General features: G+C 54.9%; 1 protein-coding gene across 2 annotated transcripts in view; it reads right to left on the bottom strand.

Annotated features, from left to right (window-relative positions):
- Window positions 1-4,117: 4,117 nt before the first annotated feature.
- KY (kyphoscoliosis peptidase) overlaps window positions 4,118-18,886 on the bottom strand; it is a 45,073-nt gene continuing 30,304 nt past the window's right edge. The window contains exons 9-11 of one of the 2 annotated variants that reach the window (XM_080672594.1): window positions 14,082-14,270; window positions 12,663-12,853; window positions 4,118-8,502 (exon numbers count right to left, since the gene is read on the bottom strand). In XM_080672594.1, coding sequence (XP_080528720.1) covers window positions 7,607-8,502; window positions 12,663-12,853; window positions 14,082-14,270 — 1,276 coding nt within the window. In that variant the 3' untranslated portion in view covers window positions 4,118-7,606. The remainder of the gene's footprint in view (window positions 8,503-12,662; window positions 12,854-14,081; window positions 14,271-18,886) is intronic. The other variant, XM_080672595.1, reaches the window with a different exon arrangement.

The raw sequence follows: 18,886 nt of genomic DNA, 5'->3' as shown, positions 1-18,886 counted from the left end.
CGGCTTTCAGCCAAACAGGGACCAGCGGCTGAGAGGTCCTCTTTCCAGAGAGAAGCCCATTCGCTTTTTATTTTTTATTTTTCCTTTTTATTGAATGAATTGGAGTGACACTGGTTAACAAAATTATACCGATGTCAGGTGCACAGCTCCACAACACATCGTCTGTACACTGTACTCTGTGTTCACCACCCCAAGTCGAGTCTCCCTCTGTCACTGTTTACTCCCCCTTTACCGTCCTCCCCCCTCCCCCCGTTAGCTTCTTTTAAAAATGGTCTTTTAACACTCTCGCTGAGCTTTACAAATGTCACGCGGAGCTTTGACTGACAGTGGGCTTCCTCCCAGGACCAGGTGACCTCTCCTCCTCGTGTTTCTCCCGGGAGAGGGAAGGGGATCCGATGCCGATGAAATGGGTGCCCGCGCGTGCCTGGTGCCCACGCTCGCCCCAGACCCGTGGGCGGATGACCACAGAGGAGCTGGGGGGCGGGGGACAGCCGCCAAAAGCCTCTGGCATCTCGGCTACGCTAAATTTTTCATAATATCATAAAATGTTTAATTTCAGATCCTCTGGGTGTTCACACACATACAGACACATACACATCGCCAAGCGTTCACCGGGCAATTTGCAATTCTGCAGTCATTTTGCATTAAATGAACGTTTCCTCATTTCCCCTTATCACCGTTGTTTGTCCGTGTGGGCGCTGCCGGGCCCTCCCTCCTGACATCTGGGCTGCATTCACGCCGCTGCCCAGTTGTTCCTGGTCACTCACGGAGTGGCTGCCCGCTGCCCTCGCTCCACAAGCCTGTCCACGGAACTCCCTGCCCCCCTGAAGGGGGGCGCCTGGGTCCCCCACACAGCCATGGTGAGATGATGGCTGATTCCTTGTGTCAGGGAGGCAGTCAGCCGTCCCTTGGATGAAAACAAAGGATGCCAGCAAGCGCTGAAGGCAGAGGGCCCCTGGGAAGAAGGGCGCGCCTCCGATCGATCCGTTGCCCTGATTGCACGCATGCCCAGCCAGGTGGCCACTTCTTTCTTCCTGGAAACAAACATTTCCCGCGGGCGCCTGAGGAGCTCGCTGCCCCGCTTTCACTGCGTCAGTTAGCGGGGATGAAGGAGGAAATAACTAGTTAGCGGTTGTAACTCAACAGTCTTTTTGGTCAACAGCCATGCATATAAATCCAGTGATGTGGTCATTCATTTTTGAAATGACAAGTTGATGTCCACTTCAAACGTACTGATCACTTACTCTAAAGGCAACGCGTTGTTTGATTATGGAGATGAAATAGCAAAGGAGGTTGGCTCGGGCTCGCACCTCCTGGAGCAAAATGTCTGTGCACTTGTGTGCTAAGGTGGGTACGTGGAGTGGCACCTCCCGGAGCCCAGAGGTGGTCAGGGGACCTCCAGCGCACCCTTGGACCCACGTTTGCTGGTTGACTGGCTGTCAGTCACTGGGCTAGGTTGCTGGGAAGCCAGTGCTCACGCAGGATCAGAATCACCTCCTTTGTTATTTTGGTCTTAGCCTAATTTGGCTGCCTTTAAGTCAGGATTGGCAAATGCATGGCATACCTCACCCTTCAGTGGAGGGGCTGTGGCTTGCTAGCTAATCACAACACTCTTTCCTGCAGAGCTCGATGTGACCTCGGAATCCTTAACCCGGTGCTCCAGGCCACAGTGGCCAAACATCTGGAAAGCTGGGGTCAGGTAAAGGCAAGAAACACCTGGCCGTCCCTGTCCAGGTGCCCTTCTCAATCTCAAACCCTCGTCACTCAGCTTTGCCAGCGGATGTGCCAAGAACCTCGAGGCTCGTTGTCTCTGCCACCTCACCCTGCAGGCGTTCTCTTTAGGACCAGCCCTGAGGACAGCCTTGCCCGAAGAAACCCAGCTCTGGCTGTTCCCTTGAGCACTGTTTTCTAAATGAGCAACTCTCCTGGAGACAGTCCCACATAGGGTGGGAAATGTTTATGCATTTTGCTCTTAAATAACCAAAGATTTGCCATTCCACAGCTCTTTCCTAAGATAGCGTGTTCTCCTGGGATTCAGGAGCTTTCTGCAGGAAGGTTTATTTGTTGGGCTCTGTTTGGGTGGGTGTGGGTGGGGCCAGCAGACTCCCTCAGCTCTATCTGTGTGGTTTTCAACAGGAGCACCAAGCTGAGGGTATAGGATCTCATTTAAACAGGGTTGGGGGTGGAGGAAATCTGGGCAGGAACCCTAACTAGATTGAGAAAAGGAAATGCCATAAAACTATTCATGGCCCAGGGAGTCCCTGAGCGTCCTCTGCCACCCACCTTCCTGTGGGTACTCTGACTTACAAGGTGTAGCATGCTCACCTTCAGGGCTGCACCGCTGCACCCTGCCTCAGGTCCCCACCTGGCCGTGGTGCTCAGAGCCATCCTGCACACTGTCGCCTGAGAGGGAGGACTGCAGCCCCTGGCCTCAGAGCCCCCCAAAATGGAGGGGATTCTGGGATATTTCCTGCCTCCCGATTAAAACCAGTTTTTGTTTGAAGACCTACCTTTCCCATCAGTGCCCGAGACAAATGAAGCCTTCTCCATAGGTGGGTGGCCAACTTCTTCTGGAAGGCTTTCATGGAAACCTTGTCTTAACACGACCCAATAGTCCTGGTGTTCACATAAGAGGGGGAGCCATGGGGCAGTAGGTGGAGGGTTCCTGCATCATAGGAAGCAGTCACAATCATGTAACGGAGAGATGAGGAGGGCTTGAGTTATGGCAAAGGCTGTGCAATGGAGTGGACGTGGAATTACTAGTAGAAGAGTAGGTCAGATAAGAGCCACAGCCAGCATAGACCAGATTTCACCATTGGGGGAAGGGGAGTGGGGGGAGGGGAGAGATGGAGTCACTAGTGGCCACCAGCAGTTTAACTTAGGTACCTGAGGGATGGGGAGGCATTTACTGCATTGGGGGCCCAGGAGGAGTTGGAGGTAATCTAGGGGAGAAAAGTGACTTTGGTTCAGTATCTTTTGACTCTGGGATGCCTGTGAGACATCTGAGAGAGGACATCTCAGTTGCTGCCTGACTTTTCCTTTTCTTTAGTTCTGCTTGCAAAATCAGAGAGAAGCAACATTGTGTCAGGGGCTGTTGCTTCCCCTTTGGTCCGAGGCTGGGCTCTCTCCAGCCCCTTGCCCTCAGGCAAGAGAGAAGCCAGCAGCACCGTCTGCTGGGGGCTGGCAGGGCCGGCCCTGAACGCAGAGGGGCCCTTCAGATGTTCAGCAACTGACAATCCCAGGTCTACCGCCTGCCAGCACCTGTTCTCCGAGACACAGCATCACAGGCTCTTCCGACTGGAAGGAACGTTAGAGGTCACCCATGCCAGCCTCGGGTTGGCATTTTCAGAGAGTTCTAATAATTCAGGAGTTCCTCCTTTTAGTCACGCGAAGACTGTTTCCTCTGACTCCCCTGAACATGCTGTTAGAGGCGGGGTCCCCCTGTGGGCCTCGTTCCTAAGGAGAAGCATGCTGGGACTCATGTTCGTGGATCTAACAGCCAGGGCCACGACGGGGCGGGTTTGAGAAAACAAATTCTTTTTGTCCTTCACCGCACAGCTATGAGAATGGTCTCCATGGTTACGGCAGCTTCCTAGAGGTGTCTATAGATTTTCATTTGTTATATTTCCCTAAATGTCTAATTTATGAATAATCTGTTTAGAAAGCCTGCTGGAAAGTTTCTGCATGTATATGACTATCAAGAAATATATATTTATATATTCAAATAAAAAATACGGTGATAGGCATTTTGGGTAGATTTATTTTTTTTCTCTCCCACTAAAAACAGAAATTCGGACTGACTTTAAAAATTTCAAGTTAAACAAGATTCAATGCAAGAAACACTGCCTTCATGTTCTTCAAAGGCATGTGAGCCAGAGTGGGGCGGGAGCTAACCTAATTACGTTTTCTTTAATGTGAAGTAGCTATTTGCCTGACATGCCATTTGCATCTCACCACCACATTCAAATGGCTGGGACATTGATTTTCCCCTCCCATCCCTAGGGCTTCCTTTGAACATGAAAGTGTTTCTTCCTGTGTGTGTGTGTGTGTGTGTGTGTGTGTGTGTTTCCCCTTCTTGTGAGAGCAGTGATAAGAATGGATCGATAATTACATTGTTGGATAAAAATGAATATAAATTTTATTGAAAAACAACACCAGCAACAATGTGGGAAAAGCATACTCAACAGCCACCGGCCCACACAACTCAATGCACGCATAATGAAAAGTAATCACCTCGGAAAGATGTCCAACAAGTCATTCCAAAGGAAAAGAAATGATAGACCTCAGACCGCCTGACGTGGGACACAGATGCACACTGTGTCCGAACAGTGCCCACAGCGAGGGATTCGGCAATACCGCTCGCCCTGTGTTTGCGGTAGGTGGTCAAGTGCATTGCAAGAGGAACTGGTTTGGAGAGAGCCTGGTCCTCGCCGTTAGCGTGGCTTCTAACACGTTTCCACTTCCCAAGCCCTTTGAGAAGAGGATTTCACGGACTTTCTCGGCAACTTGTCTCTCCTGCCTAACAACAGGAGGAAACAGTTCTTTATGTCTAGCCTAAATCCTTCATGCTTCAGGTCATCTATTTATTTCCCTTTAATCTCAGCAGGCTGTGTGTGTGGAGTCTGCCCTGGTGGGACAGTGTAACATATGGGGAACTCACAGGGATCAGAATCAAACTGAAAACGGAGTCCAGCTGTGCTGGAGCCACTTCCCAAACAAGCTGAAAAGAAGTTAATTGCCTTCGCGGGTGTAGCCCATTTGCTCCTGCACCCTCCCTCCCTTCCGAACCCAGAACCCACCGCACCTTTCCGCCTGCGGCCTGAGGGCTGGCCATCCTGGACTTGCCAGCCAAAGCTCTCTGAGTTTGATCGGCTTCGGTCCTTCATTGGCATAGTAATGAGTGTGGTCAAAGCTGTCCCATCCTGTCCTACGTCCAGTGTTTCTGTTTCAAGACGGGGATTTCCGGGTCAAGCACGCCCAAATCCTTTTATATTCCGTGCCTTCTCGCCAGGCAGTCCCCCAGGCTCGCTTCACAGCTTGTGCGTGGCAAAAATGTGCTCGGTGTGCACACGAGAAAGCACTGAGAAGCCACGAGAGAGCACCAAATGAATTTAACACAAACATCTCAGCAGCACTTAACAAATTCTACAGAAAAACCCTGGTGAGCGGTTCAGCCTCGCGGTGTGCAGCGAAGAGTTCTGCACGTTGGGCACCAGGGGGCGCCCGTGCCATTCCACCGGCTGCTGGGACTCAAAGTCGGGAAACAAAGACGGGGATTTGAATAAAAGACTTCAAAAATGCAACCCCAAATTCCACCCTGAGCAGCATGCGTGTAAAAATTCATGAATATGGGATTTCATTTCATGTATTTTTACTTCAGTGGAAAAGAAATGCAGGTGATTTTCTGGCTGTGTCTACAGCTGTCTTTACAACGGGGGTGCCTGGTTAAATGAGGGAAGTGCACGCGGATGCCCTGCAGGCACTCTGAGAGGCTGGGCCTCCGTCTCTGGACAGCTCCGGTTTTGCTGGGTGGCATCCTCGGCATGGTCCAGAATACATTGATTAGGAACATTGCTTTTTAAAGAGATGCGTGTCCTTCTCAGCAGGAGGCGGCCCGCTCTGGGTCCAGTGAATGACAGTAGTCATGGAAGGCACTTATTATTTTGATGAAACAGCACATTCCTTTCAGCCCATAAAATCAAAGGTGTGAGAAAAGGCTGTTTTCAGGGTGTAAACACCCCTCCTGCTCCCCTGTCGTGGAGCACAGCGGTTCCTTCTCCCGGGCCTTTGTGCATTCTCCAGGCGAGTGACATGGTGCTGAATGCCTGGGTGGCAGAGCCTGCCAGAAGGCACTGGATGCAGGCCAGGGCAGCTCAGCACCCCGTGGGGTACTCCCCTCGTGTCCCAGGGCTGCCAGCCTGGTGGGGGATGATGGACTGATGTGTTGGGAGCCCAGAACTTCAGACAGGTCTGGGTGAGGAGGCTGCTGCCACCCACCCTGAGCTCTGGGATAAGGGGCAGGGCCCCCTTTGTTTCCTGTGTAGCCCCAGCATGTGCCTGATGTTTATTAAATGCCCCCACAAACATGGGTTAAATACTACACAAATGTGAGAATGAAGGCAGAGGAGGCTGAGGATCCCTGGCTGACCCTGGCTGTAGCTGAGCCTGGGGACAATTGGAGCAGCAGTGGGGGGAGGGAGGAAGTGCTGGGCAGTGCTGGCTCTCAGGGGTGGGGGCACTGAGATAGGCAGAGGCCACAGAGCTGGAGAAGCCAGGAGGTCAGCAGGGGCCACCTAGAGAGTCTCGGTGTGTCGGATGGTGTTGCATCAGCCATGCAGGGCATTCTCCATCCTTCCCTCTCCCCTGCCCCCGCAGGAGCCGGCCTTTCCACTGTTGCCATGGCAACGCCTGCCCGAGGTGCTGCTGAGGGCCAGCTGGACAGTCTCGGACCTGAGTAAGCAAGAGACTCCGAACTGTTCCCATGGAAGGTGGGATCCCGAGGGTCTCTCTTGTCAGAGAAAGGGAGGGAGATGGGATAGGGATGAGCACAAAAACTGCTCCCAGGGCAGGCCCAGGCTCCCCCAGCTGTGGCTTTGCTGGTGGGGACTCCTGGGGCCTGCAGAGCCCTATTATATGGGAGCCTCCTTGGCATTGCAATGTTGCACTGCTCCCTCGCCTGCCGCCCGCCCAGGTCTGTGTTTAGGGTTATCAACAAGGCTCCCCAGGGGCCGGCAGGCCTCTTGAGGCTCCTTGCGCAGGGTGCAGGCTCAGAGAGGGCCTGGAAGGGCACCCCCAACTGACCCAACTGTCTGGCAGGCTCCTCTGGGAGCACAGAGCCGGAGGTGTCGGCCCTCGCCTCAGCACTGAGCTGTGGATGTCAGAGTTGCCTTTGGCAAAGATCTGCCAGGATACCCAAGAGTGGGCACTGGCTCCTCTCTGCTTCAGTCTCCTCATCACATCTCTGTTGCCACATTTCCAGTGTACACAGGGCTAGTGAGGGCCACCAGCCTCCAGCCATTTGGGGGAGCTCCCAACCTCCTCACACCTTTCCCCCCAGGGCTCTCGAAAAGCAAGAAGCACCTAAGGAAGAGGCAGCAGGAATGCGGAAGATGCTCAGGTCTGGGGAACAAATGATAGTCCGACCTGGGATCCAGGAGTGGGTGAGAGACACTGTGATGCCGCTGGAAAGGGGCCGAGGATGGAAGGCGACTCAGCCTTGCAAATCATGTCCCTCTGGGGCCCAACAGAGCATGAATTCTCTCACCATCAGGTGAAGAGCTCTCTGGCCAACACCCCCGCTTTCCCACATCAGCCCTACAACAGCAACAACAGCATGAATACGAGAGGGGGCACCTGGGCAGTGGTGTACAGTTTACAATACCGTGGATTTACATAGCACCTTTTTCTTCCAAGGGGCCTTTGCCTCCGTCCCCTCGGCCATGGCCACAACTGAGCGAAGCCATCAGAGCACAAACATCACAGCTGCGGCGGCAGGGCAGGGAGATGGAGGCAGAGGCCTAGGAGTGATTCCATGCAGACTCCGTGGTGTCCAGGGCTCTCTGCACTTCCCTGGGGCCCTCCCTGGAGGGGTAGAGGGCCCGGGCCCTCACTGGTCGTTCACCTTATATTTCAGGATGTAGGAATAGAAGTTGTGGTTGGCATTCTCCAGCACCATGACGTAGACTTCCTGGCAGCCGGCCGTGCTGCAGCTGCCCTCCCAGTAGCCCTCGCTGTTCAGGGTCAGGGGCCACGTGTCCTGCCCCTTCACCAGGGCTTTGGCGACACCGTGCAGCTTCAACTTGAATGGGACGTTGCGGTTGGCGGGAAGCACGCCCGACAGAGGCTCCAGCAGCTCGTTGTCCTGCCCCCAGTTACCAAAGCTCTCGGGGAACATGGGCCAGTTCACCTTGGTGTTGGAACAGCACAGGAGATAATTGAAGACAAAGGCATAGTTGCCCGGTTCTTGCCTCTTCTTGACGAAGATCTTGAGGGCAAACTTGCCGGCATGGGGCAGCTGGACTTTCAGCTCTGTCCGCTTCTCCCGGTGCAGCTGGAAGATGTAGCGCCGCTGCATCTCCTCGGTGATGGGGCCGTCGTCCCCGTGCAGGGAAGCCAGGACACTGATGCCCTCCTCCACGCCGAAGCTGATGGAACAGCGCCCATCACTGGTGTGGATGATGGGGTCAGGGTGGGAGGGCTTCCGGATGCCCATCTGCTCTGAGAACCAGCTGGGACCCACGGGCTGGTGCAGCTCAGATGGCAGCCGGACCCCCGAGTCCACGTAGTTACACTTGAGCGTGTACTCCAGCACGGAGCTGTAGATGTCAGAGTTGCCTTTGGCAAAGATCTGCAGCTTGTGGGTACCCATGGTTGGAGGGTAGACATCCAGCTTCATCCCGTTCTTCTGGAGGCTCAGCAGCCCGTGCTCCTGCTTGCCATTGAGCATGAACATGAACAGCGTCGGGGCACAGCTCTCCATGGTGATTGTGGCCTTCCCGTTCACTGTGGAGGGAAAGCCAAGGCCAGGTGAGATGGGTCCAGCCCGTGATGATGTGCTGGCAAATGTTTAACAACTGGCTCTCTGGATGAAAAACCCTGACTTGTAGTGTTTGCCCATTTCCGTGGTGTAAATACTTTCACCATGATGGATTTTAAGTGTCCAATGTGATGTCACCAAACATGACATGAGCCAACTGCAGCCCACCACTGGGAGGGTCCCCCTACCCCCTTTAGGAGGTTCTCGTTGAGGGAGTTGAAAGCTGGGGTCTCAAGAAAAAAGTCTGCCCCCAGCTGTATGTGCTCACCTCCCTCATTTGATTCCCGTTAGATGAAAGCTGCATGGAGGCCTCGCCTAGAATCCAGAGCAGGGGAGGAGCCCAGGAGCAAGGAGGGCCCGGGCCCTGGCTCCAGAGCCACCTCTGACCATCTCCTCCTCTGAGTCCTGAGCCTTGCTTTCACACCGCTCCCTCCAGCATCTGTTTATTACAGTGACAACAGCTGTCACGTCAACACATCACCTTAAAAATGGTTTGGAATGGCTTCACTCCTGGGGACTGTGCTCAAAGGGTGGGGCTGCTTCCCTGCCCCACCCCGCTCTGCCCCATGCTTCTCTCATGGGCGTGTCTAGCCATGTTTGTGGCTAGTGGGTGCACGGGAGGGTCTTTGGCATCAACCCTCCCTCTGCCTCTCCCCTTACCCTCTCAGGCACTGCCAACTCCTCACCCACCTTACACCCCCAAACCCCTCCCCACTGCAGGTCCCCTCTACCCATTGGGCTCTGAAATCTGGCCTCTGTCTCCATTCTCCAAAGTCTTCAGGGGCTTTCTTGGAGAACCCAGACTGCAGGCCACACCCTCTCCATTCCTCTGACTGCCAACAGCTATCATTCCTTCTCTTTCCATTACACTAATTGTGGGGTTCTTTGTGCTTTCTGCTGTTTTCTTTTTCTACACGCTTTGTCTACGGCCTTCAGTACCTATGGGACACCGGTCCCAAGGTCACCTCCAAAGAAAGTGACCAAGAACAATAGAGGGTTTCAACCCTCTCCCTTCAATTCCTCTTTTCAGTCAGCTCAGTGGGCAGAGCTGTCTCAGCCCTCAACTGCTCATGGCCCCGTCCTGTTTCACCTAACATCTGAGTTGGTTGTGAGATGCCCCTGTAATTCATGTTTGATGTGTGGAACACCAGCTGGGGCCTGCACATGGCAGCCTGAGGGCTCCTGTGAAAATATCTCCCCCTTCCCCTCCGCCCCCTCCCCCCGCCGCCTCTCCTGGGCTCACTTCTGCGGTCACCATCAAACTGCAGACCACTGCCGAGGCCTGTCTCCTCCAGCCTGGCCAGTGCCAGGACCTCCTCCTCAGGGCCACAGGGCATTCTCTCACATCCTCCAGGGGCACTGCCCTTCACCCCCAGAACCCTCTCACCTGTTCTTCCCCTCCACAGCATCCCCCAAACCTGGGTAAGACCTGACTGCCAAGGAGCCTTCCAGACCGACCCCCCAATGAGGCTGAGCATCCTGAAGGCCCCTCTCCCGCTGTCTCCCTTTCAGGGAACTTAGCATTGCTGTCAAGAATTTGTCTTATTTCAAAAAATATTTTTATTGATTTCAGAGAGGAAGGGAGAGAGAGAGGGAGATAGGAATATCAATGACAAGAGGGAATCATTGATCGGCTGCCTCCCACACGCCCCCTACCGAGGATCGAGCCCGCAACCTGGGCAGGTGCCCTGGCCGGGAATGGAAATGATAGTGGAGAAGAGCACGTAAGAAGAATAGAGCCACAGTTGTTTAAGAATGATTCACCTTACTAGCTATAGATAAGAAGGTTTCTTACAGACCCTGGGACACTGGAGGATGTGCGTCAAGAAGAAAACAGAGCTGTAAAAAGATAAGAGACACCTGGGGCCCTCGAGTTTGCCTCAGGAATGCTGACCATTCTCTGTCCCAGGAAATGGCAAGCTGTTTTAATACTACTGAAAATTAACTACCTTGTTATTGGACTTCAAGATCCTGGAAGGAGACACACAGACACACAGACCCCAGGCCCTGCAGCCATGTCCTCCCTTCCCCTGCCACCTCCCCCGCCTGCTTGCAGCCTTTCTTCCTTATCCCTATATAATCGCCAGCTCGTAGGAGGTGGGAGAGCAGATTTTCGTGGATGACCCGCTGCTCTCCCATAGTGCCGGCATATGTGAGCGTCACTGGAATAAACGCTCACAGATGATTCGACTCTGTCTCTGCTTAATTGGCTCAGGTAGTAACAGGCAGCCCGGACCCATGGATTGCCAGGTTTCAGAACCGTGACCTGGTTCATAGGTCAACATGCAACCACTGAGCCACACTGGCCAGGCATGAATTCATTCTGTGTAATGTCTGTCCTCCCTGCTGGGTGTGGGTGCTGTGGTCAAGGGGTCCTCCTTTCCTGCTTGTCCCAGTGCCACCCAGAGGGTTCTTGGCAAAGGTGAGGGTTATGGCTGGGGAGACACAAATAAAGGGCTGGGGTTGCCTGGGGACGTAGGAGCCTGTGACCACCTTTGTCCCTTTCTCCCCCTCGTCCCCCCCCCCTTCTTGGCCCTCTCCAGCTCTCTGCTCTCAGTGGCTTGCCACCCCACTGTCCTGTGTCCTCTTCCTGTCCTGCCTTGTGCACCCCGGTTCCCTTCTTCGGCTTCCTCCCCATCCCCACTCCTAACTAGCTCCAACCCAGAGGCATTCTTTAAATATGCATCACGAATATGGAATCACATTGCAGATTACTATCTAAGAAAGCAGCCCGTGCTGACATTTCCTGCAAAGGCATTTCCAGCTCGGTGGCACTAGTTAGATGTTGGTGCGCCTGGTGCATCCGTCCAAGGCCCACCTCAGACGACAGGCTCCCCGCCTGCCGAGACCCTGGCAGCCCAGGCCATCCTGCCTCCGCTCAGGAGAGTGGCCTCCCCCTGTTATTTCAGCAGCGGGAGCCCCCAGGTGTTTGTAGTTTTAAAAAGTAAGCCGGGATTCAGCCTGGTGAAGGAAACCCTGATGAGGCCGAGGGACAAGGCAGCTGGAACTAACACAACTGCCCCATCCCCCTGCAGTGGGCCCACCCTCAGGCCACCCCGTGTGAGCTCACTAGTGTGAGCACACAGGCCCCCTGGGATTGGAGAGGGGGAGCCCTGCAGGCAGTCCTTCGCTGAGGTGTAGGGGAGCACTGACTGGCTGTGCTGAGCCCTGTGGTGTGTCCAGCCATGTGCCCAGCCCAGGGCCTTGGAGATGCACAAGACACAGTCCTCTGGAGAGAGTGCTGCGAGGCCCATGACACGGTTTTGGATCCCTGGAGCTGGCCCCCATATGCCTCATAATGTGCAGACGATGCTGCCATGGGGACGTGGGGAGCAAATGTCACGGCAGGCCAGCCATGGGGACCGCTCAGCTTGGGGTCCTGCACTGCCAGCCCCAGGGGAGCTAGCTGGAAAAGGCTGGGTCCTGTCCCAGGGAGGAGGGAGGTGGAGCAGAGGTCAGCAGAGCCAGCAGCATCCCGGGCACGGAGGAGGCTGCGCCGCCCTCTGGAGCCTGGCCTGGGTCTCCAGTCTCCTGTCTCTGGAGCTTGAGCTCAGAGGTTCCCGGAACATGTCCATCCCCACGTACCAGGATGCCTGCTCTCCTCCAGCTCTCAAGACCCAGCTCAGTGGCCCCCTCCCTAAGAAAGCCTCTCCCCACCCTGGGTCCTGGGAGACCCCTGCCACTCCAGGCTTCTGGTTAGACCACTGACACAGATGCTGACCCAGCTGGGCCAGCCGTGCTCTCTGCCAGGAGTTTGGGAAGACAATGCAGCAGGGCAGTCAGCTTCAACTGGGAGGGGGTGCAGCCAGGGCTAAGCTGCCCCTGCTGCTGGGAGCTGAGCGAGGCTCAGCCAGCGTGGGGGACTCAGCCCTTGGGGTAGTGAAGCCCGCCGGCTCCCTCCATGCCCCTTCTTGGTACATGCTGGTGTGAGGAGGCTTCTGTCCCTGCACGTGTGACCAATGGCTGCCTCAGTGCCCCGCCCCACCCCCCCGAATGCCCCCACACATACAGCTTACACGGAGCTCACGGGCCTGGAAGGATAGTCCCATGGGGGCCCAGGCGCCTAGAGGCCCTGAGCAGCTGCCCTGTCCCTGCTGCAGGTGCACCGCCACCTGCCCGGGGTTACCTGTTCTGATCACGGGAGTCTCTGGGTGGGCACTCAGCATCCCCTTGTTGTAGAACTCACTCTTGTGATACATGTTGTTCTCGAACTGCCTCAGGGACTGCGGGGGTTTCAGCAGCTGCCAGTTCTTGTTGTCTGGGAAGTGGTCCTCGATGAACAGAGCGGGATGGGTCAGGAAGTAGAACTCATTGTAGCTGGAGCGGAGGGAAAGCTGGTCAGCAGCCGCATGGGGTGCACAGGGCCAGCTCTGTGGAGGGGGAGGCGGGCCTTCCAGGGGGGTCTGCGGGGCCTGCTTTGGGCTAACACCCTCCCCCCCAGGAGGGGGCCTGCCTGCTCCCTGAATGGGAAGAGGCACCACCTCCAATCCTGACATGGGTGCTGGAGACGACCCCTTAGTGTCTGCTTCTCGAAACAGGAGCCAAGGCAGGATGTGAGGCCCTGTCTAAAAGGCCACAACCCACAGCTGTGCCTGGGAGAAGGGCCCCTTGTTCCCAGAGCCAGAGACTGTGCACCATGAGACGGAAAGTGCTTAGATGGGCCGGCTCCATCACCCCCTGGTCTCCTTGCTTAAGCAGCTGTGCAGGAGGAGGCCTTCTGCAGTGCCTAGGGTCGACCCCATGTGGCTCTCCAGGGGTCAGCGATGGGCATCAAGAAGAGAATGGGGAGACTCAGATGGGGAGGCTTTACTTGGCCCAAAGCGAGCAGTGCCTGGAGCTGACAGAGGTGAGGAGGCATGTGAGTGCACGGGTCCTGCGTGCGTGTGTGTGTGTGTGTGTGTGTGTGTGTGTGTGTGGGCGCATATGTGGGCGCACGTGCAAGCTCTTGCATTTGTCCTGTTTGCGGGGCTGTCAAGATTTAAACTGAAAACATCAGTGAGAGAGACAACGCTCATTTCTCTGATGGATCTGAGCTGCTGATGGACATCACAATCCACAGTGAATGTCAGGGCCTCCACTGAAGGCCAGGGTTGGCCAGAGCCTGCACACCAACAGCACCCCTTCCTGCAACACCCTAATCCCTTCCTTGGAGGATGGATATGGCTGTATTCAGCTCAGAGAGGAGGAGACGACCTGGTGTCTGGGGAGCAGCAGGAGAGGGTGCGGGTATCGGCATCATGACACAGTCAATGGGCCAAAGGCCTGCAGGGACCCACGAGGAGTTAAAGAAGGTCCCCAGCCCTGCCTTTCCTCACATGTGGCCCATGGGCAAAGGCTGGAGGCTTTTAGCTCTTGGGTGGAGGGAGTAATAGGGAGCCAGAGGAGTTTGGCCTTGTGCACCCCGTCAATTCTGGGCCTTATAACTGGCCTGGAGCTGGCTCACTTTGGAGCTGGAGGAAAGGCTCTGGCCCTCCTTCCCTCCGGCCGCCTCCTTCATCCTTGGACCTCCCCGTGTCCACCTCCCAGGATGGAGACTGGTACTCACAGGAAGGTGAATTTGGAGGTGGTGGTGTCCACCAGGCCACTGCCCCAGGTGCTGTCCAGCAGGTGCCACCTCCCTTCCAGGTACACGGCGTTCCAGGCGTGGTCAAACTCCCCCGAGAAGCTCTGCCCCGTCTGGTAGCCGAAGCCCTTGGAGTAGCCAGGCACCGTCATGCACTGCACTCCAGCGATTCTGGGGGTGACAGCGGGTCTGAGAGGCAGCTCCTGCTGGGCCGTCCGCGCCCCCACCCCAAGTCTGTCTGTCAGTGGCCCCAGGCCTCCGGGGTGTCTGCTGTCCCTGAGGCCCTCTGCGTCTTTTTCCTTACCTCTCACAGAGCCACATGTATACAGCCTGAGGGCTTTTACCTCTAGAGCAGGGGGCCGGACAGTCCTGCTGGTGAATACTGGCTGTCCTGCTGCCTGCTCCTCCCTTGAGACTAAATGTCTCTCTGCAGAGCCGGCCTGGGTGCTCACCACAGTGAGAACCGCCTCAAGGACATGGAAACCAGGGACACGGTGGCCTTCTCGAACCAGAGCAGCTCTAAACGCATGTACGATTGAGGGGCGGGGTCTAGGTGACACGGTGGGGTGTCAGGGAGGTGTGCTGGAAGCCAGGGTGCAGAAGAAAGCTGAGCCCTACTCTGCCTGCTCAAGGACCTCTTTGTGGGGACCCGTGGGGCGGGCAGCCTGAGTGTCCAGCCCTGACTCCAGGATCGTTCTGGTCTGACTGCCAGGCCTCAGCATGCGTTAAGGTCATGGCTGCGGTGGCCACAGGTCTGGAGTCCCCCACAGTTGTCCTTGGGGACGTAGAACGCTGATGGGTCTTTCCAAGCACTTGGGCCCCTTTGGTGGTGCAGCCCCTGGTGCTCACAACTGAGCTGGTGACACTTTCTGGGGCCTGGACAGCGGGGCACGGGCGCTGGCCACCTCTGGGAACCTCAGGGATCACTGGCAAGCGCCAGTGTGGGTGTTTCTAGCTGAAGTCCTGAGGCCCAGATCTGAGTGTTGGGGACCACCCCAAGGCCAAGCCAGAACCCGCAGAGTCCTGGGATGGTCGGCTGTCCTTCCTCTTCAGTATCCCAGCCCCCCACATGGCAGCCGAGGGGGTGGACTGCTAGTCTGACTGAGGGGACACCTGAGCTAGCCGTCTGGGGCCTTTGTGTGAATTAGAAAACGTTGCCTCTTCTTCGAGACACTTTCCTTTCGCTTGGGGAAGACGGACATAACAAATTCACAAATCCACGCTCCCTGGGTGTGCATGTGGCCCCTCATGGGGGTCCTTGGAGCACACAGGCTGCCCACAGCGCTGGCCCGATGAACTGACTCTGCACTCCGGGGGTCACCAGGCCTGGCTCAGGGAGGAGGCTCTGGTGGCGGGGTCCATCCATGGACCAGGTCCTTAGCCTCAGTTGCTCTAAGCAAAAGCGCCATGGAGCCTCTCAGGTACTGGGGTGAAACGGCCACACACTCACCATGAGAATGGGGGAAATTTCCCCTATAAAAATGAATGTTTAATGAATAATTAGCACAATGCTGGATTAAGTATTACTTATCGATAGCTACATAGCATTTGTTGAGAGTGAACGAAGAGAGATGAGGAGCCTGCAGGTGACCACATTTCACCCTGTCTGGGTGCTTCACCTGCATGGTTGAGCCCTGCACCCCACCCTCCCAACCCAGGGCATAGGCCACTCTGCTGGGGCTCCTGATGGGCTTGGCTGTCCCGCAGGCCCCGCTTCTGCTGCAGCCTCACAGGGGACACACCAGCTGGGCCCTGTCGGAGGATTTTTGGGAGCACATGGGGGCCGGGGCAGAAAGCAAGAGACAGTGGATCCTGATGTTTAGATTTCCTGCTGGTAAAGATCAAAACCGACCCTTGGAGCAGCAGGGTGGCTCAGAGGTTGGAGGCCCAGGAGGCAGGGCGGGTGGGCCTATAGGAGGGGAGAGGACAGCACGCACACCTGCAGAGCCCCTGCCTCACTTCGCTGCAGAGGAGGGGGCTGCGGGGCCACGGACCCCAGGGGGCTTGTCTCTAGGATGAGGAGATCTGAACATTTCATAGTCTTGGAGCAAACAGCCAGCAAGAGGGGAGGTCAAAGCAAGGCCGAGGGGTGGGAAGGAGGTCTGGGTGGGGGTTGGGCCTCTACTGGAGGGCTCCACATCCTCCGAGAGTGGGTGAGGAGGAAAAAGCTGTGAAGAACATTTAGTGAGGTAAGGAATGCTCCTGAGGCAATGCTAATCGACAGGAGCCCGTAAAACTCTGCCCTCAGCACATTGTGTATGAGAGAGAGAGAGAGAGAGAGAGTGTGTGTGTGTGTGTGTGTGTGTGTGTGTGTGTGTGTGTGTGTGTGCTGTGCGCGCGAGTGTGGTGTGAGTGCGGGTGTGAGGGAGTGTGTGCCCACATTCATGGAGGACAAGAGACAGAGGGGGAGGGCAGAGAGAGAGAGTGCAAAAGTCACCTGGGATTCTGGGGGATTTAAATTTTCTTCTTTGAACTTCCCTATATTTTCTAAATTTTCAATAATGATTATGTGTTACTTTTGGAATTGGAAAAAATGCATACAGCCTACTTGAAATTACTTTTTTCAGTGAGTTATTTTCCTTTCTTGCCCAGATGTCTGTGCATATCGATTTCGAGTACATGTGGAGGGAGAGGGGAGCTGGCCTGTGTGCAGGGAGGGGCACTGAGTGGAGCTGCACCTCCGTACACCTGCCCGCGGATGGATGCGCGTCCACTCAGAGCCACCTGGACACCTAGAATCAGGAAGGGAGGAGGCTCCACAGTGAAATGGAGCTGGAGCTGATGTGGGCAGCATGGCCAGTTCACACTCGGCCTGAGGGTCCTCCTGGGTGATGCCGTGTCCCTGGGCTGTGTGCCATCGGGAACCCTCCCATGGAGGGGATGAAGTGGAGGTAAGATTTAAGAACCTGGCCAGACTTGGGGTGCTCCAGGCTGAAGTGGGCAGTCACTGGGCTGAGCCAGGAGACCCCAGCTCTACCCCCAGCTCCCATGGTCACCTCCAGGGTGACCTTGCCAGGCTTATCATGGGCAAAAAGAAAAGCTGGCATTCAGTGATCTCTAGGGGTTGATTCTCCTCTGACAGGCCGAGGAGAAGATGGGAGGGCCGTGGGGAATGCCTGGGGCAGAATAAAGATGAAAAAGGAAACTCAGCTCTAAGCTTATGCCATGCTTGACTATGATATGAGGATATTTTATTATCCTGGCAGCAATGTGCACGATGAATTGGACAAAGCAGTCCTAATGTAAAGCATTATTGTTCATATTCCATGATTCTCATGCCAAATTGTGGAACTAGTGATTCCAGCTGCTGGTAGCAAGTCAGGATGACCCATGACCATTTCATGCCATCAAGAGATCGCTGATGCATACACTCTGGGCCAAGCACTGCACCAGGCACCAGGGAATTACTATCATATCATATCATATCATATCATATCATATCATATCATATCATATCCTACAATCTAGTAAAATGTAATATTCCAAACAGTAAGTTCACTGGCTGCCCTGGAAGTGCTCATAGTTGGAAGATGGAAGGGGGCAGATAGGTGAACCGTCACTAAAATGCTAGTGATAGACAAAGCCCCAGGAAAACCAAAGGAAGAGGGATTTGCTGGAAGGAGCTGGGAGAGTTTTGAAGAAGGCGCAGAGGATGAGAAACCTCCTCAAGAGCTCAGGCCAGCTGTCCTAGAGCCCCAAATACCACCCGAGGAGACCTGTCTGCTAGCTCAGGCAGGCTGCAGAACATTGGGTTTTACCTTTGACCGTTTTGAAAATCCCAAAGCCAATGGTATTAGTTGTGGAGGATCCAGACTGACTGTCATCGTGTACAGAAATGGTCCAGGCCCTGCCATCGGAGCCATGTGATGCTGCTTCAGCCCCACACAGCCAGGCCCCCAGCAGGTGCACCCACTAGGCTCTGACCATCAGGAGCTTCCCCGGCTCTGATGCCCTCTCCCGCATGTCTGAACCCCGTGGGAAAAAGGGATGGAGGGCGGGCGGGAAGGATAGTGGCTGCAGGAGAGGCAACAAAGCCTGCTCTTTTTTTATTTATTTATTTTTGGCATCTTGTTGAAAATATTGTGATTTCAAATAGTGAAATTAGGAAATATGGTTTCATTAACTCTAAGCCCAATGCCCACTTTCACTGGGCAAGCGTATGTGATTTAGAAGTCTTAGGGCCTTGCTATTGCCGAAAGGTTGATTCTCAAGAAGGTTAATATCTTACCTAATAATAGACAAACATGTAAATTGACCGTACCGCCACTACGCCACCAGCCAATCAAGAGTGATATGCAAATTAACCCAAGAAAGATGGCGGTTAATTTGCATACACAGGCTCCTAGTGATGGGGGCCTCTGGGCAGCGTGGGAAGGTGGGGCCGGAGCAGAAAGAGGCAGCTCCTGGAGCAGAAAGAGGCGGCTCCGGGGCCTGGGCAGAAAGGGGCTGGGCCAGAGTGGAAAGGCGGTGCTGGCAGCCAGGGAAAGGAAAGCCCATTCTAGCATGAATCTTCATGCATCAGGCTTCTAGTTATTGCAATAAAGGGGAATGCTAAACTGGCCAACACAGATTGTGATTTCCATTCTGCAGCAGGACAACCACAACCATGACTTATGTTTCACATTTTATGTGGTTGATTGTTGTAAACTTGAAAGTGTCTTTATATTCCTGCTATCTGCTTCCCTTCCCCTTTTCTTTAAAAAAAAGTTTTTTAATTGATTTGAGAGAGAGAGAGAGAGAGAGAGAGAGAGAGAGAGAGAGAGAGACAGAGGAACATTGATCTGCTG

The sequence above is a fragment of the Plecotus auritus genome (genome assembly GCF_963455305.1).
Source record: "Plecotus auritus genome assembly, chromosome: 6".
NCBI lineage: Eukaryota > Metazoa > Chordata > Mammalia > Chiroptera > Vespertilionidae > Plecotus > Plecotus auritus.
This window is presented reverse-complemented; position numbering and strand designations above follow the sequence as displayed.